General features: G+C 38.9%; 2 protein-coding genes across 8 annotated transcripts in view; one reads left to right on the top strand and one right to left on the bottom strand.

The window, feature by feature from the left end:
- kmt2d (lysine (K)-specific methyltransferase 2D) overlaps positions 1-6566 on the top strand; it is a 33032-nt gene extending 26466 nt beyond the window's left edge. For 6 of the 7 annotated variants that reach the window (XM_067446032.1, XM_067446034.1, XM_067446033.1 and 3 more), the window contains exons 45-54: positions 38-162; positions 257-392; positions 498-613; positions 702-2031; positions 2122-2258; positions 2773-2903; positions 3015-3300; positions 3379-3452; positions 3532-3640; positions 3732-6566. In XM_067446032.1, coding sequence (XP_067302133.1) covers positions 38-162; positions 257-392; positions 498-613; positions 702-2031; positions 2122-2258; positions 2773-2903; positions 3015-3300; positions 3379-3452; positions 3532-3640; positions 3732-3824 — 2537 coding nt within the window. In that variant the 3' untranslated portion in view covers positions 3825-6566. The remainder of the gene's footprint in view (positions 1-37; positions 163-256; positions 393-497; positions 614-701; positions 2032-2121; positions 2259-2772; positions 2904-3014; positions 3301-3378; positions 3453-3531; positions 3641-3731) is intronic. The other variant, XM_067446035.1, reaches the window with a different exon arrangement.
- A 75-nt stretch (positions 6567-6641) lies between these two features.
- acvr1ba (activin A receptor type 1Ba) lies at positions 6642-21899 on the bottom strand. The gene is made up of 9 exons (XM_067446023.1): positions 21719-21899; positions 12230-12472; positions 10694-10939; positions 10393-10623; positions 10117-10284; positions 9854-10010; positions 9647-9771; positions 9023-9153; positions 6642-8799 (listed from the first exon to the last, which is right to left on the bottom strand). The coding sequence occupies exons 1-9, from the start codon at positions 21807-21809 to the stop codon at positions 8674-8676; spliced, it is 1518 nt and encodes a 505-aa protein (XP_067302124.1). The 5' UTR covers positions 21810-21899; the 3' UTR covers positions 6642-8673.
- Positions 21900-22410: the final 511 nt, after the last annotated feature.

Raw genomic sequence — 22410 nt, 5'->3', positions numbered from 1 at the left:
TAACTTTTCATGATTGGCTGATCTTACCTATTTACAGGTTTCTCTGAGACGAAACCATTTGAGTCAGTGGATGGAAAAGTTGTAGCTTCATCCAGCCAGTGGGACAAAACTAAAAACAATGAAGTGTCTGTAACCTTCATGCTTTCATCAGCTGCTGCAAAGGTATTTAAGTCACTAAACGTCTTAACCCAACCTTTAGACACTGGGTAGTTTTGCGTGACAATGTTTAAGTACCGTTTTCTTTTCTATTCAAAAGAATCTCAGAACAGTGATGTTGGCTGTTGCCCAACTGCTGCACATACGTATGCCAAGTTCTTACGAAGTGGCTATTCCCCAGAGCCCTAGTACAGTAGGTGTTCGAACCGGTGAAGTACCCGACTCTTCCAATCCAGGTAATGCACTCAAGCTGTCTTTAAACGTTATTCTCAAAGTATCAGCTAAATGCTTAGCTCCTGGTTGGCTTCTCTAAAGTTGTTTAAATTTTTTTTTTATTATAGGTATGAAGACAGACCCTTCTGCAAGCCATGATGCAGAGTGGCTTAGGCAGTTTGATGTTTCCCTCCCAGGATGTACCCTAAGGAAACAGGTCGATATTCTAGCTCTTATCAAACAGGTGAATTTCCTGAGAATTTAAATGTCGTCTTTCTTTTAAAGGGTTCATTACATTTTTCATTTCTTCTGAAATTTTCACTCTTTTGCAGGAATGCCAAGAGCAAGAAGATAGACCTGCTCAACACTGTTACATGACAAATGTTTCAGATCTGGATGTGCGCCACCTGCCTGTTATTCCTGTTGAGGTATCACCACCTCCATCACCTTCCCCACCTTCCCCACCTCCTCCACCACCATCATCTGCTGTAGCTGAGCCAGAAAACATCACTCAACCTGAGCCCAAACCTGAAACAGATGCACCTGTTCAGACTACATCATCCCCTTCTGCAAGCCCGGGTGATCCTGTCAAAACTGACCACATAGTTAAACTGGAGGTTCACAGCTCCCCTGTTACAGTGGAGTCTGAATCTCAGGAACCGGTGGTCCTCCCCCTAACTGCTCCATCAGAAGAACAACCTTCTGCTCCAGCCAGTTCTCCTCCTCTAGATTCCCCCACAATAGAGATGTCCCTCAAACCCGTCAAACACCGTAGCAGGACTCTTTCAGATGAAGAAGAAGAACGACCCAAGGTCAAAAAATGGAAGGGTCTGCGCTGGAAACGTCTCCAGATAGTCATCACTATTCGCAAGGGTGGGTCTAAGAAGGAAAACAGCCGTGAAGTTTCAGAGCTCATGGAGCGCCTCCGCATTACGCTAAAACCAGACAAGCTTCCCCGAGACAAGCGCAAGTGCTGTTTCTGCCATGAGGAAGGAGATGGTGCAACAGATGGTCCTGCACGTCTGCTTAACATCGATGTCGATCTGTGGGTGCATCTTAACTGTGCTCTGTGGTCCACTGAGGTGTATGAGACCCAGGGGGGTGCACTTATCAATGTGGAGGTTGCTCTTCGGCGTGGACTGCGCACCCGCTGTGCCTACTGTCAGAAGACGGGTGCTACTAACAGTTGTAACCGTTTGCGCTGCCCGAATGTTTATCATTTTGCCTGTGCCATTCGGGCACGTTGCATGTTTTTTAAAGACAAAACTATGCTCTGCACCCAGCACAAGCTTAAAGGCCCCAGTGAAGAAGAGCTCTGCAGTTTTGCTGTTTTTCGACGCGTCTACATCGAGCGAGATGAGGTGAAGCAGATTGCAAGCATCCTCCAACGTGGCGACCGCATTCACATGTTCCGTGTTGGCGGGCTCATCTTCCATGCTGTGGGCCAGCTTTTGCCCTCTCAGATGGTTGTGTTTCACTCGCCCACTGCTATCTTTCCAGTGGGTTACGAGGCCACACGAATTTACTGGAGCACCCGCGTGCCAAACCGAAGATGTCGCTACCGCTGTCGCATCAGTGAGCAGGATGGCAGGCCTCTGTTTGAAGTGCGTGTCTTAGAGCACGGGTTTGAAGACCTGCACTTCCGAGACGCCACACCAGATGGTATGTAAATTAAGTTTACTTCCTGAAATGACTGTAAATGTAATTATTAACTTTGCCGCATCATTCTAATGTCATGCCACTGCTCTTCAGGCATCTGGTGTAAGATTGTACAGCAGGTTGCCAAGCTGCGTGATGAAGCAGCCATGCTGAAACTCTTCACTGAGCATGTCAAGGGAGAAGAGATGTATGGACTTACTGTCCATGCAGTGATGCGAATCACTGAATCGGTGAGAAATGAAGTATGGTTGGGAACCGTGAACTGGTATTTATTTGGAACGGTTAACAAAAATAAACATTGTTCAGTTAAAAAACTTTTTGGGGAAAAACAAAACCCCATGATCTTGCTTTGCATACTTATGTTGATGCAGATGAATAATATATTAAAGGTGCTCAGTTTTTTTTGAGTATCAGCAACACCTCAACATGTGTTTAAAGATAAGTTTCCCTTTTAATTTATGCTGCTTAAGTAATTTTTTGCACTTACTATTGAAATGATCTAATAATTTTCTTTTACATTTGATCTAGTGTTGAATATACCTAATTTATAAATTGCATTTCTTTTTTCTTTTCCAAATATTTATTCCTTAAGTCATAAAACATTGGACTGGAATCATGAGGAACTGGAACCGGGATGTTAAATTCCTGTGATTCCCATCCCTATTAAAAGCATTTTTCTTAAGTATCTTGATTATAATTATTAACATAATAATACAATTTTCACTGCTCGCTTATGTCCTGCAGCTTCCTGGTGTGGAAAACTGTCAGAATTATACTTTCCGATATGGCCGGCATCCTCTCATGGAGCTTCCCCTCATGATAAATCCTACAGGCTGTGCACGATCAGAACCCAAAATTCTCACCCACTGCAAACGGTAATGACCAAAAGAAATGGAAGACTAGCTTTCTCATGTGTCAATTAATTGAAGACTCTAAGTATGGAAAGTGATTGTAAGGATCTAATGTAATTTTATCCTGCTTCTCAGGCCTCATACTCTGAACAGCACAAGTATGTCCAAAGCCTATCAGAGCACATTTACAGGGGAAATTAATACCCCTTACAGCAAGCAGTTTGTTCATTCCAAATCGTCTCAATACCGTCGACTGAAGACAGAGTGGAAAAACAATGTGTACCTGGCCCGTTCTCGCATTCAAGGACTGGGTCTCTACGCTGCTAAAGACCTTGAAAAACACACCATGGTCATCGAGTACATCGGCACCATCATTCGCAACGAGGTTGCAAATCGCAGAGAAAAGATTTACGAGGAGCAGGTATGTAGATGTCAAGCTTCCGCCATATATTTTCTCTAGTTTTTTATTTTTGTTAACCTCTTTGGTTTCTTCAATCAGAACCGTGGGATTTACATGTTTCGCATTAATAACGAGCATGTGATTGATGCCACCTTAACTGGCGGTCCTGCCCGGTAAGATCAAACGTCCTGTGCTGTTTTAAATACTACTGTTTGGTTTGGGTCTTAGGTTTTGATTTCTTTGTCTCCCTAGTTATGTCAATCATTCTTGTGCACCCAACTGTGTCGCGGAAGTTGTGACATTTGACAAAGAGGACAAGATCATCATCATTTCTAGTCGCAGGATCCCGAAGGGTGAAGAGGTAGGTTAGAGTAATCTTTTTCATTCAGCCGCGTTCTCAGTGCTTTTCACCAGAGTAATGCTTTATGTTGTCCTCTCTCAATCTGTTTTAGCTGACGTATGACTATCAGTTTGACTTCGAGGATGATCAGCACAAGATCCCCTGCCATTGTGGAGCCTGGAATTGCAGGAAGTGGATGAACTAATAGGGACAGAGAAAGAGTCCGACCCGTCTTTGCTCCCTGGTGCCAGAACACTCCTGCGCCAAAGCCTGTTATATTCTTACTATCCAGTTAATAAGCTGCTCTGAATCGAGGAAGAAAAGTTCACTCTCAGTCACCTGAAAGACAAGACTTTGTTATTCGCAACAAGAGCCAAAGCTTTGAAGAGTAAACTTTTGATGCCACAACGTTTTACAGTTGAGCTCGAAGATGTTGGACCTGCTTGAATCTTTCGTGTTGATTTTAAAGAATTCACCTCTGCCAAAAGCACTTCCACTGTTTCCTCCTACAATAAGCTGACTCTGGCTAAAATCGATCCCTTCGACATTACCAAAACAACTGAAGCTATAGCATATCAATACACTTAGACTAGAACTCAGTGAAGATGTTTGATTAAAGCCATGTACGTACTCAAATGAACTAGTACAATTTAGCTTGGACCTATCCCTTCTGCTACCACCCTTTCCATCACCCCAGACGAACGCTCTCCCATCAAATCATCAATGAAAATCGTGGACATTGGCAAGACAATCCTGGAGTGGCTCTGCTTAGAACTGTGATGAGATATAACGTTGAAATACTATTGACCTGTGGCTCGAAAGGCACCAGATGTTTTATTATATTGAGTTAAAAGGTGGGTTTATTTCACCCAGTCTACCTCATTGAGTTTGTGGGACGTCACTGCTTTGTATTAAACTGTTAAGTGCTACTGTGGAAAGGGGAAGGCAGGAATGTGTCCATGGCAATTGCCTTCTCGGGTAAGCAGGGAAACTTAAGCAGCAGGTTTGCTCCTATCTATATTTTGCTTTCCGATGATTACAATAGTGAGCCAGTGCAACTCTTTTTGATTTTGATTATACAAATGAGATACAGTATATGACTTACAATATGACGATGCATTACTTAGAGCAATCAAAACTCAAACGGGTGTCTCGTAGGCCACCTTTTTCCGATTGTAGATATCATGTAGCTGCGTCGGCACGTACAGATCATGTTTTAGTGTAGAAACGCTCATCCGGATCCTCTCGCATTCTTGACTATGGAGCAAATAATGAGAAAGGGCCACAGTGCAGATCCACGTTGATGCAATTCGAAAGATTATAGGGCAAATAAAACTAGTGATGCAAGACTGCCACTGCATTTGACATGTTTTCCCATCTTGAATCCTTACATCCTGCATTCATTAGATCTCCATTCGGATCTCATCACTCCAACCAGGACCCTTAGGTGTAAGCCTCTTCCCTTCTGTGATAGTGGACTGTTGTAAACTTACTGTAGTGAGTCTTTCTCTGCCTGCTGACGGCCGGTTGTATCTAATCTATGTATCGTGGTTTGATAGTGGTAGCACAGTCTACAGGCTGGACGCAGTGACGGAGGAAGACTTAAAAAGGGCATTTCTATTTTCTTTTATATTAAAGTAATTTAAAACAGTTAAAAAAAAAAAAAACAGTTGAATTTCAAAGAAGGGAGTTGAACAAAGTCTCCACATAGCCCATGCTACTTTGTTCCTTTCTCCCCTGACTTATGACCTCACGTTAAGAATAAATGCAAAATGTATAAACTGTACATAATAGGGGTCTAAACTCTTTATCCAGCCCCTTTTTAATCAAATTCAAAATTGTAGAGAAATAAAATTCATGAAAAAAAATCAACCACTGGATATCATTTTATCAGAAAACTAAATGTGTATATATCTATAAATATATGTAAAATGGCAAACTAAGTAATATCTTTATGTATATGAACCAGAGTGTTTTTGCATTTAACTTTTTTTTTTTTCCTTTTCTATATGCGTTTTTTTCTCCCTACACGACCATATACATATTAAAGGTGTGATGTTTCTCTTATCTTCACCAATGAAATTTGGAAGAGTGGTTGCGGTGAATGAGACAAACATTTAAGATGGGATTCATGCAAAGTTTCTTCTTCATGGAAATGTTTTTTTGTTTTTGGGGAAAGAAACAACAGTAAAATGGTGCATAGCATTTGTGTATTTATGTAATATTGTTCACGTATATTTCTTTTATTTATGCTACTGCTTGTGAATTACTGAACCCTGTCCTTGAATCAGTGACAGTTTAATTAGTATATACAGTAAATGGAAAATCTTGAAGCTCCCAAGTTGATACTGTTTTTGATTTGTGTCCTATTGTTTTTCCCCACCCCTTCCTGTAGAAGTGAATGTTTTATATGACTTATGAAAAGGCTGCAGTCGTAGAATGGTATGAGTTCATCAATCGAAAATATCCATTTTAATTACATGTGAATTGCACTCAGCATTATTTTATTTATACATCCTCCGAACTAGCATTGGTTCTTTTAAGGGTAGTCTGTTATTATTAAAGACGCTCACTGGATTTTAGCCTGAGTAACTCTTGCCCCCCTTTTGTTCTTTTGAAATATCTTAATTTAAGCTCGCTAAACGTGTTGTAATTAAATAAATAAATAAATAAATAGATCCTGATTTTGGTTTTCAACCTGATCTACTTTTTAAAAAAGATGCTGCAACTGTACAGCAGAGCTACTTTTAGGGAAGATGAATAAAATGGTCATTTTTATTGTATGTGGCATGTTTTGTATGGATATAATTTTGAATTGTACATATTTTTTGACGTCAGAGGTTGCATCTCTTTATATACAGCTGTCCCCTTCCCTCCCGGCCCTCCATTTATTTCTGTCTCTGCTTTATTTCTTGTAAAGAAAAATAAAATGCATTTTAAATATAAATTTGACTTTTGTGTAGCATCTTGTTTAGGCTGTTATATATTCTAAAGTTATTGGAAAGAGTCAATGAAACAGAAATAAGAAAAAGGATTTATTACTGTATATTGTTTATGTACATAATATTAATTAACTAACCCCAGTTGGATTTGTTTTTAACATGTTTAAAATACACATGGGACATTAGGATCAAGAACTCGTATGCATCTGACTGAAAGCATTATCTACCAAGTCTGAACTCTTATCAAGACTAAAATGGACAAACATTTTGTCTACCAAGTCAGAAAATTTAGACTCAACTGCCGCTACAAAGCGGCAGTAACTAATGTCTGAAACGTGTCATTCAGAATCATTCAAATGCCTTTCCTCAAGTCTTAAACACAAGTTATAATACGATTTACAAACAACTGCAAAATCCAAGATGTGAGGAAAAAAAGCAAGCTCAATATAAATAGTGGAACAATTAGCCTTTACATTTTTAAGGATAGAATTCCCAGTGTATAATATAGAGCACCATGGTATAACAAAATTCAGTCATTATTATTTTAGGCATTGAATCTTGACGTCACTGAACTCGACTGAATCATGCTACTGTCATAAAACATATTTCAGCTACGTAGAGCAGATTCATAGAATATGACCGTGAAAGTATAAAATACATCGGTCAGTCAGAAATTGACTGTAATAGAGCCTGCAATAGATTCCAAATGTTACAGATAAAACCTTGTTCTCATCCAGCCCTTCTACACGCATTTCAGACCATTAATGCTAAAGCAAATCATCATTTTTCGCACCTATTATACATATCCCATAGATTCCAGTTAACCATTCAGAACAACTGTATGTTTTTGCCTGTGATCAAGACATTGGTGCAGGTTAATAAAGAACTGGAGAAAGTAGTGAAGTTGGCTTTCTAGGGATGTGCTAGTGATGCAATGTCGCCAACATTTAGTCTTGTCAAACCCCACATGTTCAGTAGTACTTTTAAAATAAACTGAATGACAACTCTTCAATGCAAGACAAAGCAGAGCAATAGAAATGTTATAATGCAAGCAAATAGAGATGCATTATTTTACTTCAATACTTTACATGTGTGTTTTCTGAAGTGGTACTAACTACTAAATCCCCAAAAGGACACTGACTGCAAACAAATATCAACAGTGCAGTTTAACATGCCAACATCCCAGAGTAATAGGAATACAACATACTAAACGATCCCATTAAAATATCAGTTGAATTTTAAAAAGCATACAAGTGATAATGACTTTCCTCATGACAAAAAAAAAAAAAATTATTCACTCATTTGCTGTCGGACAACAGGACTAACCATGAGCAATCATACTACAATGCATTCAGCAATCGCAACACTGATTTAAATAACCCAAAAATAGTTAAATAAAACACACACACACACACACACACTGAAGCATTCAAACCCTGATGGAGTCAGTTAACAAACAGTCTGAAGATAGATAAATAAGCAGGTTGATTTTTACTGGAGTAAATGATCTGCACTTCTTAATTTCTTCCACAGGAACAAAGAACTGCAATGCCACTTTATCACACAGTCATGGTGTGTCCGCTTTGCTACACCTAGCTTTGTACATTAATTGCTAGTCATAACAGGAGGAGACAGTGTTATCCACGTTTTTTTTCACATTCTCACAACAGCAGTAGAGCACTATATATAATCGTAGATTGACGCTGGAATATGACATATGGTGTAGTAATGAATGAGGATGAACAGATCAAATCTAAACACATTCTTTTTAAAAAAGTGGTGAAATAAAAATGATAAAATTAAAATGCCTGTCACAGTTCAATTGTCATTCCTGCCAAAAACATAAAAATAATTCAACAACAATAGGTCCATGGAGGGAGGTTGTGCTGATGTCAGCGGTTGGAGGCTCATCCATGATTGGGAACATTGATGTTGGAGAAACGGAAAAGGGCTGGGATGGACTCACACTCAGTAGTTTCGTCTAATATGGTGAGGTAGGCCTCGTCATAACTTTAGAAGGTTCAAAAAAGGGCTAAAACTGGCAGGCTGCTTTTGGCGCAAGTCTTTATTCGCTCGTGCGTCTCTGCAGGGATCTGCAGCGTCCCGTATGTTTTAGATCTTAACGTCTTCTTGGACGCTAAGTTGCGAGAGAGTCTTCTTAATCCGCAGAGCCGTAAGCCGCGCCGCTCCGTTGGCGTACCAACACTCCCGCATGATCTTCCCCATGACTCTAAGCGCCTGTGGAGAAAAACCCCCAAATAGAAATGAGTTTTCCAGCCTCTCTCACAAGAATGCCTGTGAATAACAGCTGAATTTAATTAAAAGGCTGTATTTTTATGTGGAACGGTCTCAAGATGGCACGTGGGTAGCATACTGCACTCAAATTGGCAAGCGTGTTCGTGCTGAATGCTGCGCCATAATTATATATAAGCTGCAAAGATGACCAGTAGGAGTTTTATACCTCATAGCTCTGCCACCAGTTGGGCACATTTGGCCGTAGTCTCTGGTCACAAACCACCTTCCTCATCTCTTCTATGGAGGGATCAGAGGGGACCAGATCATAGTACGGAAGCTGGTAATCTTCATGGATGCCTGAGAAGATGGTCAAAACGTGAGATTAATAGGTTCAGGTTTATTGTTGAATGGCTCAATGCATCTATATCTATATTATTTAACTTTACTGCTTGTGTGTAACAATATTATATATATAGAATTCCCATTCCCAAGGGAAAAAAAACATTGCATTTTAACTGCAATATGATAATCTCTAAATAAAACATTTAGTGCCTTACACACTTGAATCATTCATAAGTGTATTGGATTTAATAAACTATCCAACCAATAAAACCAATTTATATACCAACATAAAGCCCACATGCTTCAATACGAAGTTCCAGTCAGTCGACCTTCCAAATATTTAATCTCTAAATGAGATAACATAGCAATAAGCAAGGTGTTATGTCAGTAGGAATGTTTTTGCTCTCTTATGCTCACCAAGGATGCATTTATTTGATCCAAAATAAAGTGAAAAAGATACTGTTGGTGGATGTTTAGTCAGGCTCTTTGCAAGCTCCTTTTCCCTCACCTCCAGCGTTACACCGTCGCGCAATCTCCCAGTATACCAGTCCCAAAGCGTAGATATCAGCGCATTTGAACGAATCAAAATGCTTCATGTTGATCGTTTCATCTAGTACCTCTGGGGCCATGTATCTAAAAGGCAAAATAAATTCACATTAAGTAATGCAGTCTTCTTAGTTACCTTCATAGTTAAAACTACTGTCAGTAGATCTACCTTTTAGTGCCAACCCTCTGATTGGGAGCGATGTCTATAGTATCAGTGATGGATTCGTGCCGTACAGCGAGCCCCAGATCTGCTATGGCACAGGTACCATTCTTTTTCACCAGGATGTTTTTAGATTTCAGGTCACGATGTGCAATACCTGGCTTCCCTGTGGGAGGAGACCATCACGGTTTAGTGGGTACAGGATTTGAGATATTACAGTTCAGTACAGATATAGGCTGAAGCATCAAATGTATCAATTCATAAATATTTACCCTGTGTTCCCAGGATTTCCATGTGCAGATGTGCCAGGCCGCTGGCTGCTGAAAGTGACAACTTAATCATCCCCTCAATTGTGACGGAGTAGTGGTTGAGATAGTCAAATAAAGAGCCATGTTCATGGTAGTCTGACACCAGCCACAGCTGCGTCCATGTGCCATTGTCTAAGAAACAAAGACAAAAAGTCAAAGTTAATTTCATAATATACTACAATATAATGCCTTATGATACATCTTCATGACAGCCAGACAGCTAGATCCTGTAGATATTACCTTTATTATCAGCAGCAATGAAGCCTAAGATGTTCTCATGACGGAGCATGATGGTCTGGTAAATCTCAGCCTCCCGGAACCAGGAGCGCTCCTCTCTGGATGAGAAGATCTTCACAGCAACATCCCCTCCTCTCCATCTCCCCCTCCATACTTCCCCAAAGCGACCTTTACCTATGATCTCCTGCAATACAATTGTCCTCGCCACCGTCCTCTGAACAAACAAGGGTAGACCTGCAACAAGAAGACACATTAGCACACGAGCTTGTCAGATATGCCGGAGAACGATAAGGATGCAACTTACCAGATCCTGAACCAGAGGTGGACAGATCAAAGATGAGATCCTGCAAGGTCTTGTCTTTGTCCAAGTATAGATGATCGCAGGACGGATCCTCAACGTCGAGCCGCTGCCGGTGGTTATAGTTCCGTTGGTGGTGCTGGAAAACGAGCACTCCAACGATAAGTAGCATGCAAAAGAGGAAGACCGGGCCTGCTATCACTGCTACCAGCTCTACTGGACCCCAACTGCCCCCTTTACCATCAGTAATCCCTGAAAGAGACAGGAAAATGCACATGACAGGTCGGACCTATAGTATCAGTCTAGTTTTCATGGCAAAAACTCAATTACAAAAAAATAGTGTTACATATATGCAATAAAAATAAAAACCAAGCAAACAGGAAAAAAAAAATATTAACATGATAATTCTAAGCTCTTCTTGAACGTTTTAATTCTAAAGCTTACTTGAGATTAAAATGTTTTCTACTTTCAGTTGGACCTATAGGGATGAATTGATTTAAAAATTCTGTCCAATACTGAAAATAATGATTTTCATGTTATGGCTGATAAGAGATAAATGGTCAATATAAGCTAACTATAATGTTTAAATGCTACAAGAAAATGTAGACGTCACAAAATTACAATACAGTATGAAAAATATATGTTCATTTTGAGATTTACTAACATTACTATGGTGTTATTAAATTAGTGTTTTAGAGATTAACAGAAGAAGTGTTAGATGAAGGTAATGTAACTGAAATAGTACCAATACATTATATATAATTTTCAATGCCCTTGAAGTTAGCATGTTATGCTCGCCGACAATGCTGCAGTTTTTTATTAAATACAGCAAACCGTAATATTGCACTGTAAAAAAATTTTTTGGTTTAACTTAAAAAAGTAAGTTACCTGGTTGCCTAAAAATTGAGTTTATTAAAGTTAAAAATTTGAGTTGATACAATGAAGGAAATTGGTTAAATAAATAGAAACTCAAAATATTATTGTATCTGAACCACATAAAAAAAAAGTGACAAATCATGAAAATAGCACAATTGGGCATCTTTCACTGCTTCATCACAAATAAAATTACCCAATATGCTTACATATTTTAATAAAACTTAAATAAAAGTTGTCATAAATGTTCATTAAATTAACTCAAATTTTTAATTTCAATGAACTCAAAATTAAGGCAACCAGGTAATTTATTTTTAAAATATTTTTTTACAGTGTGAGAAATATTAATAAAATAACTGGTTTTCTATTTTTAATATATTTTCAAATGTAATTGATTCCTGGGCCAGTCACAGACTCCAGTTTTCAGTGTCACATGATCCTTCAGAAATTTGCATTTCTTATCAATGCTTTTGTAGAAATTATCATTTTTTCCCCCCAGGATTCTCTGATGAATAGAATGTGTAAAAAGTAATAAAAAAAAATATTTATTTTGAAAAATCTAAATTTTGATCAAAATAAAATGTGTTCTTGTTAAATAATATATATATTTTTTTAAATCTTACCGAACCCAAACTATAAAATGGTAATATATTTAGCCTGTACTCCTACCGTTGGGAGTCTGGAGGTTGATGCTGTTGCAGAAGTCTGTATAGCAGCAGTGTGTGTTAACCAGGCCTTTGGTACTCAGGCAGTAGATGGGCTTTCCGAGTGGAACCAGGTTGTCACTGGGGATGCAGATCCGTACTTGCTGCTCCTCCTGACCGTTGATGAAGGACGTAGAGGCCATGCAGGCCCCATCAGTTTCACATACATAACCCGCGCTCTCACAAGTCGTGCAATTACACTTAAGACCTAGAGAAGAAGACAGATTAAAGATTGTAAAGTCAGATCATAAATAAGTATGTATTTGATTCTTTCTTTCAGTGGATGCTTTAAGTGAAATGTGATAGCTCAAAGTATCCTCCAGAGGGCAAGCAAGATCAATTTAATGGAAAGGAAACACTGAGTAAGGCAAGTCAGGCAGAAGCACTGCATGCAGAGTTCAGTTCGCAACTAAACTGCATAACATGAAACTCAATCCGCCACTGCAGATGAACCCAAACAGACTGTGTACAGCAGAAACCGGCATGGGATGGCCTGATTCGGACCCCTCACTGCAGCACCTTTATATTAGCTGAATATCTTCTCAGATTCCATTGCACTATTGCACAGTCATAGAACTTAGGTTGCAACAAATAATGAGCAAGATGATTAGATTTGACATGAGCTAGTTTAGAATCAACAGTGTATTCAAATCCATCCAATGTTTTATACACTAAAAAGTAATGTATGCTTCCTTAAATGTAAGTCTATAGCTATAATTCCCAATAAGCCTTAACATTTTTCATTATTTGTTAAATTATTTATTAAAATTACTTATTTTGATAAACAAAATGATAAACAAAAACACTAAAAATAAAGATGTACAATTGTGTACGTTCACCGGAATATGTCAAATAAATCAACACTGTTTATCATCGTTGAACAAGACTGTGTGTTAGATTTTGGTCTTTGTCCCAATGCTGGAAAGATCAAAACATCATCCATATCATGTTACTAACTAGAGAGCATTAGGTATGTTTACATCCAAAATTGTTCATCAATTGGAATGAATCCAATCCGATTCTAAATTCTTACACAAAGCACTGGGCATGTGCGCAGGATATTTCCTTTAACCCGATTGATTATTTGTGTGCATGTAAACATAGCTAGCTACTGTGGAACAGATTTTATGCTTGAATCGGTCATCTTATTCCTTAAAAAAAGTACAGTGATATTGACATTACAGTGATATGGTAAGACCTATGTAAAAATAATATTTTTTAAAAATAATAATAGCTGACTCACTTCTAGTTTTTAAATCTCTTCTTAAAACACTTTTTTTCCCTTTGGCCTTTAACACTGTTTGAGATGACTTTTATTGTGACTGCCCTTTTATTGCGTTAAACATCTGGTTATTAAATTTAATTTTTGATATGTTACCTTGAATAGTTTTAATGTGTGTTATGTAAATTATTTTGTGTATTGCCAATGTACAGCACTTTGGCTAACTTTGTTATTTTTAAAGTGCTTTATAAATAAATGAGATTGAGATTAATATTTAAAAATAATAATATATAATGCTAATGGCAAGAATCCCTTCCTCACTCACACACACACACACACACACACACACACACACACACACACACACACACACACACACACACACACACACACACACACACACACACACACACACACACACACACACACACACACACACACACACACACACACACAAACTAAGATCTGCTGAGGAGACGCGGTTCTTCAAATCGAACCAAACATACCGAGTGTGAACAAACCCAAAAATAAGAACTCAACACGGACCAAAGACATCTAAACTAACCAAAAACAGTACGTGATGACACCAGATGCGAACCTAAAAGGGACAGCATGATGAAGCATACCAGTTTTTTCTAGTCATAGGAGCTACGTTGCCCCTTACAATTCAGTACAGGCATTTGAAATGCCCTTTCATTTTGTGTGCAACAGAGGAATTCCTTCTGCTGTTTTGACTCCTTACACATTTTATAAACTCTTCACGAGTTCTAGTCAAAATGCCATCATATGTACTCAAAATACATTTTTTTCCGGTCTTAAAAATGACCAGAACTAAATGTATTCATTAATTTGGTCTGAACTTACAAGTGTGAACACACCCAAACAATACTATGTTAACATAAAGGATCCTTTTTGTTTTAATATTACCTACAACATGACCTTAAAAGCCTGCGGGCATTAAGATACTATTAATCTTCATTCAAATGGCAACAGTGATGGAAGACCATCTTGCCTTTTGTAACCATTTTAGATCTGTCAGCACTATGGTGTATTTTTGTGTCTCTTCAGCTAGTCAGACAAACTCAGACAGGATACGAGGACCGCTGGTACACAGACTGCCGAGGGTGACCGAGGTCATGACACGAGGGGTGGCATTCACACTTCACCGGAGCCCTTGATTTTATCCGAGCCGCATACAATGCCAGGCCACTTAAGACAAATTGCAGTGGGTTTTAAAATAACAGGACTTCAGATCCTTGACGGCTGATCACAACAGGACCCACCAAGGGACAAACAGCACTTTACAGGCCAGGCTTTTTGGCGTCCCTGTCAAGAACGTTCTATTCAAATCCTCTCATTTCAATGCTTTTCTTTTGCCTCTCCCACATGTTCAGGCCTTTGTTTTTTACCTTGTACTCCTACTGTCACTCATCTCCGTCCAGAAACACTTAATCAATCTGACTCACTACACTTCCTCCCAAAGTTTTTCACACACAGGTTTTATTGCACAACTCATGACATGCAAGTGGCTGAACCACACCCTTCTGAACAAGTGTCAACTTCACTTTTTCCCGATGTGTATGTGGGGGGTGCACGTATGTCAAGTGTCAGAGCAAGAGAGGGAGTGCGAGAGCGATCTTGTGTGCTCTTTATAAATCTTATAAAGGCTGTGATCTAACAGACATCGAAGCGCACTGCCAGTAACCGTTAGTGGAGCAGATCCAAGTCAACTGAAGTTCACATGCACAAGGAATTTCCTGCAGATTACATGGAGGTAACCAGGCCCTGATAACAAGAGAAAAACAACCTGGTGCCATAATAACCCTCTAATGGAGCACACACGATATCATCAAATAGTGGGGCAGCAAATAGAATGACCGTAATTGCCTCATAGTGACTTGATAAAGGGTTCTGAGAAAAGGCAGTGTAGTCATCACAAACAGGATAACTATTCACACAGCTGAAGTGTGTCATTTAAATTTTGTGTTAAACAATATTCCAGGATATGCTCAATCAGCACTATCCAGTTATATTATACTTCGTAGCCAGGGCAACATAACGCCTTCTACCCTAAACACAAGTTAACAGAAGACTTAATGTAAATGCTTTTAAATAATTAAAAGCTTCTCTTTTCTGCTTTGAAATTCTCTTAAAAACAGCCACATTCACTTCAATTGTAATGTAGATAATTATCTACTTAAAAAAAAAAAAGAAGAAAACTAGGTAAACGTCGAAATATTTTTAGGTGGTAATCAACGATATGCTATAAATCGAATATGCAGAGACAACTATAAGTAACCATTTGTAGGCTGATTTACCCCCTCCAAAAATGTTTAGACCGTTGCGCAATTGAAAAGTTTCTGTTTGAGAATCCCAAAACAAATCTGACTCAACTAATGTTGTGCCATCTGTTTTTTCAACAAATGAAAGATTTTTTCTACATGAAAAAGATTTTTTCTTCATCAACATGAAAATAACTGTGTCGTGTACCTTAATAATGTTATCTTAATGTAATGCTTGGTTGTAGTTAAATATACAATTTAATTGTACATTGTAAACTCGATCTTCCAGTTAAATTACAGAATTGTCTAGTGGCATGCACAAGACTTTTCCAATTATTTAGTCAGCATAAACCCAGCCACTCAAAAATCGACTGAAAAATCCAATCAAAAAAACTATGTATTTAGCCCAGTACATTTTTTATTTTGCTGTTACACTCATATGTACGCCACAATACAGAAGAACAGACCTCTCGCTATTTCCATTTCAATCACAAATTTACCAAAAGGACATTTTTCTTAGTACATTTGAAAACAACCCAATTTATAATAATAAAAAAACATTCCACATTAGAATTAAAAAAAAGACACATTGACCTGATTTGACCTGTATTTCTTATTATTGCAACATATGCAATCTCAATTGTGACTAACTTACTACACTAAACCCTCTCCAACATCATTGCCAAACACTAAATCACTTGCACTACAGAAACCCGACACTTTCCACTCAAATTCCTGCAATACGTTCTGTAAAACTTCAAAAAGACCAATCAAAGTTTATGCAAAGCCAGTCGACAGAGCGGTGCGAGTGGCTCCAAACCTGCAGTGAGGGAGCGCGAGCGGTTCAAGCCAAGCGAGGTCTTGTATGTGCATAATTGGTGGCCTTACACTGGCTCTTTGTGTGGAGATTAAGGGGACATGAGGAGGGATTGGGCGGGCTGTGTCTGGACAAAGGATGGGAGTGGGCTGTGCGGTGGAGGATGGGGCAGTTACTGTTAGAGTGGCTGGGGGATTGGGGACTCCCCCGACATGCTTTTAAGAGCTGCTGTTGAAACAGATACGCCAGCACAGAACACAGAGAGGTAACAGAGGGCGACTTACAGAACCCCCAGCTGCGATGGGATTTCGGCTGAGGGACTAGCTACAACAGACCTTAAAACCCTAGTCTAGACTTGGCTTAACCTGACAGAAAAGGGGGAATTCAGTAAAGGACAACATCAAAACCTCACTGCCAGTGTGAAGTTCCTATCATTCCATTCTTGTTTAGACAGGAAATGAAAACCATTGCGGGAAGACGTGAATGAAACTGTTGCCATTAACTGTGTGCTTGGTTGATCAGAGCTGGGCTCATGGAAAGTCTTTAGTCAACGGTGAAGCCACGAACAAGTTCACATTAACGGCACGGTGACTAAATCCTTCACTGTGGAGCAAAAATTTCACAACCTCTCCTTCACGAGTACAAACTTTCCATGTTGGGGTCAAAGCAAGGATTAAGAGCTCACGGGGTTTGTGGTTTAAACACTCAGACGCAAATATTGCCCCCCACGACACAAGCAATCCTCTCATATCCATTACAAATGGATGGCCAGAGCGGTGCTTGTCTCTCGTTAGGGGCATTATCTCTTGCTTCACCTCCTCTGGATAATGAAAGCACATCATCCTCCTCTTCTAGCAGGATGCCAGGGGCTACTGAGAGCGGGCAGACTGAGAGAGTGCAGTTACCAAGATGCATAGAGCTGAAATGAGATCCATTGAGCACCCAGACAGGGAGCTGATTAAGACATGCCGACGCCACCAGACAGAGCGCGCACACACACACTCGCGCAGACAGGCACTCTAGTCTAAAACACACAGCAAACTACACTCACAAAAATCAATGCAGTGAAAGGAAGGGGAGCTTCTTTAGAACCCTCATGGTCAAATTACTCATCTGGTCCACAGGAACGAATCTCTATTTCCCCCTGAAAACATTCAGGATTTTATCACTTTCAAAGGGCAGCGGCCTCAAACCATTTCTTGCAAAACAATAACAGTTATTCTGACAAACATAGTAAGGAGTAAACATAAGGACTGGCAATATTACTGGTTCATTAAAAAAATCTTTGAAAAATCTAGTGTATTCATTTAAAACTAATTTAAATGAATAAACTAGATTTCGCAATGATTTTTTTAATGAAACGTAATATTACCAGTAACATTTTAAATATCTGTTTTGTATTTGAAAACATTTACAATGTAATTTATTCCTGTGATGACAAAGCTGAATTTTTATCAGCTAAATCCAGTCTTCAGTGTCAATTGATCCGTCAGAAATAATTTTAATATGCTGATTTGCTGCTCAAACATTTCGTATCTATTATCAATGTTGAAAACAGTTGTGCTGCTCAATATGTTTGTGGAAATTGGTTGAAAGTTCTAAAGAAAAGAATTGATTTGAAATGGAAAACTTTTGTAACATTATATATGCCGTTTCTGACACTTTTGTTAAATACATTTAATGAATCTTTGATTGATTAATAAAATATTTTTTTCCAAACTTTTGGATGGTATAGCGCAGTTTGGAAAGCCTATACAGTTCATACGCCATACAATTATGGTTCATCGTTGGTCTATTCTTTAAACAAAACTATTGTAAAGCTTTAAAAAAACATTAAATATAGTGCACAAGTAACCATAGTATGGTGATTTTACTTTTTTGTTTTTGATTTTTGGAACTTGACAGACATGGTCAGAAACTGTTGAGCAAATGATGTAATGCTTCAAACATGTCTACTATTCTGTCTGACGGAAAACAATAAAGCTATACAGGTTTGATATGACATGAGGGTGAGTAAACAATTACCACATGATGCCTTTAAGCTTCTAACACAAATTACCCTTTTTTTTTTTTAATAAAGATGAAAGATAATATTTTTAGTACTAAGGGGAAAAAAGTACACCGAATTTACTATTTCTAAACAAGCACTATAATGTAGGTCACACAAAGGTCTGTCTCTCTATGTAATCGGCACTGCCCGCCGGCCATTCGGGTCATTAGCAAGGTCATTAATGAAGCGGAGATCAGCATCAGTCGGCTGTGACCATGGACTCAACCCCACCAGCCGGCGTCCCCAGACACACACTCGCACGCACACACGCACACACTCCCCATGAACCCACATATCTTTCTTTGCTACCATTTCCATAGTCTGATCTTATATACAAGCACACACATGCAAAAAATGGCTTAATGTGCTCCCTTTCATTTCCATAACAGCACCTGGAGGCCTATGATACGGGCTTCAAACGTCTGCTTCTTCCTGCCTGCACAACACAAGTTCAGTATCTATTATATTTTTATCCATTAAAAAACGCTTATATCACAAAAGTACTTTTATTATAGAGGACTAAGTCAGTTTTTCCACTTTGGCACTGCTGTTATGAGGAGTGGAACACATTAATGGCCATTTCTTGTAAGCAAGTGAGTCACTCATAAAAATGTACGTTTGAATGGGTTAAATTGCCATTCCTGGAGTGTTTTTCACTGGACGTAAATGTGGAGGAGCAGGGACTTGGAGCACGTTTAATACTTCAGTTTGGTCTGTGTGTGTGAAGGGAAAAGAAAAATGTGGGAGAGAATGAAAGATGATGAAAGCGACGCACCCTGCCTCACGGCTGTCTGCCTAGCTCACAGTGCCCATATCACATTGCTGTTGTTTTCTCACACAAGCCTGCGAGAAGCCTCACACGGACATCTAGAAGCTCGAAGACTCACGGCAAGCCTGTTTATCAAAAACAAACAAAAAACAGCATGCTTACTGAGAAGCTATGCAGTCATACTACAAGTCCAGAGCCTGGAGACACCATATCGCTTTAGATTCCCTGGTTTAGCAGCACTACGGTGGAATAATTACCATAACATGGCTGGAGTCGCCAAGCTGTTTCATTTCCACTAGTCTGTGTCCAACTACCGGCAGCTGTGCAAATCCGTCACTGGCAGCCCGAAGGCGCCTCTACAATCCGCTCACTGTAGAGTCTGACATTGAGGCGACCCTGTCAGACATACTACAGGTGGGATCTGTCTGTTTAGCATTTCCTATCAAGCTCTATTAGAGCAATTGGCAGCATTTTGTGCGACACAACCATTTGCAAACAGTGGGAGCGATGCTTCTTGGAAAAAGATGAGTCACCAATTAGAGATCACAGATTGTTTAACTTCTTCAAATCGTAGATGAAAAAGGTCCCTGCTGTGATACATTTCATTACAGTCTTCCTTGATATGTCTGGAGCACAGCAAGCCGCAACAAGAGTGAAAAAAAAAACCTTTAGAATTTTAAACACTCAAAAAATACACTGCATTAATATTTTACAATACATACAAAAATTTGGCTTTGTATACATGCTATTTTGTTGGCTTCTCAATATCATGTGAAGAACATCACAGACTCACAGTTTTGTCATTCCAGAAAATCTCACCAGTGTTTCCAAGCACAAACTGTTATCGTGCTGTGCCATGCAACCACAGACATGTTTATTTGTGCTGTGGATGTAACCACCATCAGTTTGGCCATACAAAAGAAAGGCAGACTCCCTTGACAGGCAACTGAATAGGGCTCATTGCCCACATTTCCATTACAAAGGACCAGACTCCAAATCTGACTTCAGTCTGAACTTGCTGAATGACTAGCTTTCCATCGTACTCTACGACAGAAACTTACTTGCCAGGGATTATAAAACACAGCTTCAGTTTTTTAGAACTTAACATTTGTGAATACATTTAGAAATTGAGCAGATTGGCAATAATTTAGGCCTTATGTGGGTTGACAATAGTGATGGGGTCAATGAGGTATGTTTCACCAGTTGAAATACACAATTCTGATTAATGTTAAGAAACGCCATCAGACTGTTTTGTAAACAGGTTATACCACTTTCAGCAAGCAATGTTCTGACAACAATATTTATGATACAATCTAACAATTACAAACAATCATTTTTAAACGAATCACTGGAATTATGTCGAGCTACATGTCACAAAGTTAGTAGCCTAATGGAAATTCAGATTAATTTATGTGAATCGGTTCATTAAGACATTTCTCTGAACTGAAAAGTTCTCTTTGTAACTGAAACCGTAGAAAATGTTTTTTTTTTTTTTTTACCAACTCCTTATACAGATTCAATTTAAAAAAAACTTTTATTATTAAGTAGCCTACTTTAAAGTAAGAAAAGAAAATCGAAGAAAAAGTCCACAAACCGAATCGCTATAAATATTCACTAATTGATGATTTGGCCGTGGTTCAACCAGTCCATGGTTTCAACGAGTCAGAAATTTTGAAACTCGAGACTGATTCGTGAATCGGTTCAACAGCTTTTTTAAAGAAAGATCCGATTCAAAAGCACGATTCACTTAAGTAGAAGAAGATCATTCGTCACATCGTACGACGTTTGGCGTTGCAAGTATACAAGTGTAAGTTTTGTAAAATCTGATGTCAGTTTTTTTTTTTTTGAAGTCCTGTGAAATTTTGAGCACGTACCTCATCGAAACTCGCATTTGTGGTATAATTATTTTATAGTTGGTTAAGGTTAACTTAAATACGTGCATCTAACTAGTAAAGGACAGCAAGCCTATATCTAAATAGAGAAAATTGTGTGCGCGATAGCAACGTTACCTTTATGTATTTGAATTAACAAGGGACAAGAAACATGCGGGGTTAACGTGATATTTTACACGGCTCTCTGAAATGATAAAGAAAATTACACGTCACACGCAATAGAAAATATAAAACTAGTTATACATGATTAAGAAATGGTTTAGGCTACAGATGACTGGTTTACAAACCCCAGACACAGCGCCATGATGAGCGCAGGCTGCCCCGTCCAGCACAGCCTGGCCACACTCTCTCCACACACCAGCAGCCTATCAAATAAATAAATACACGCAGAGAGGTGACACACACACAAACACCCGACTCACCATCGCCGACCGCTATTAATCCACACAGGGCGAGCAGTGCTACAGCAGTTCTTCGTGGAAGCATGACTGCGAGATTCCCATCTCTTAGCATTAATGCATTCGTTTTGCGTGATATTGACAAGCGAGCGAGACTTCCAACACAACCACAAACCAACCCACCATACACCGCTTGCAAGCAAGGCTCGGCTAGACAATAGTGGGTTAAAGGGGTGTGCCTAGTTTTAAAGGGGAGGGCTCCACGCCTGGGCTTCTTTGTTGTGGTGAAATGTCTCTTTACAAGGACTCATTTGTGAATTGGCCTGATGGTCATGTCTGTAGTTAAGGTCTCGTTAGGATTGTTTTTGATTTATTCCATGTCGTATTTGATTTTATTACATTAGCTTGTGGCTTTAACGTGGATGAAATTTATGCAAATATTGATTATTTAATACCTCTATAAAACGGGTTACAAAACAGCAAAATGGTTTAAACAAGGAATTATTTTGAACTGATCTGTTCAGATGTATTCACCTGTTCATTTTCTCATGAAATGTGTTTTTCCTGGTGTTTAACTCCAAATTTAGGTCAGCATTCCCAGACACAAAAACAATATTTCCTATAGGCTATATACAAAATGAATAGTGAGTGTCACATTAAATCGTAAACTTGTTAATTGTAAATCTGACCAAAATTGGACGTTGTTGATGAAATGT

Source organism: Pseudorasbora parva, chromosome 6, assembly GCF_024679245.1.
Source record: "Pseudorasbora parva isolate DD20220531a chromosome 6, ASM2467924v1, whole genome shotgun sequence".
NCBI lineage: Eukaryota > Metazoa > Chordata > Actinopteri > Cypriniformes > Gobionidae > Pseudorasbora > Pseudorasbora parva.
The sequence above is the reverse complement of the archived record's forward strand: the minus strand, read 5'-3'. Positions and strand labels throughout refer to the sequence as shown.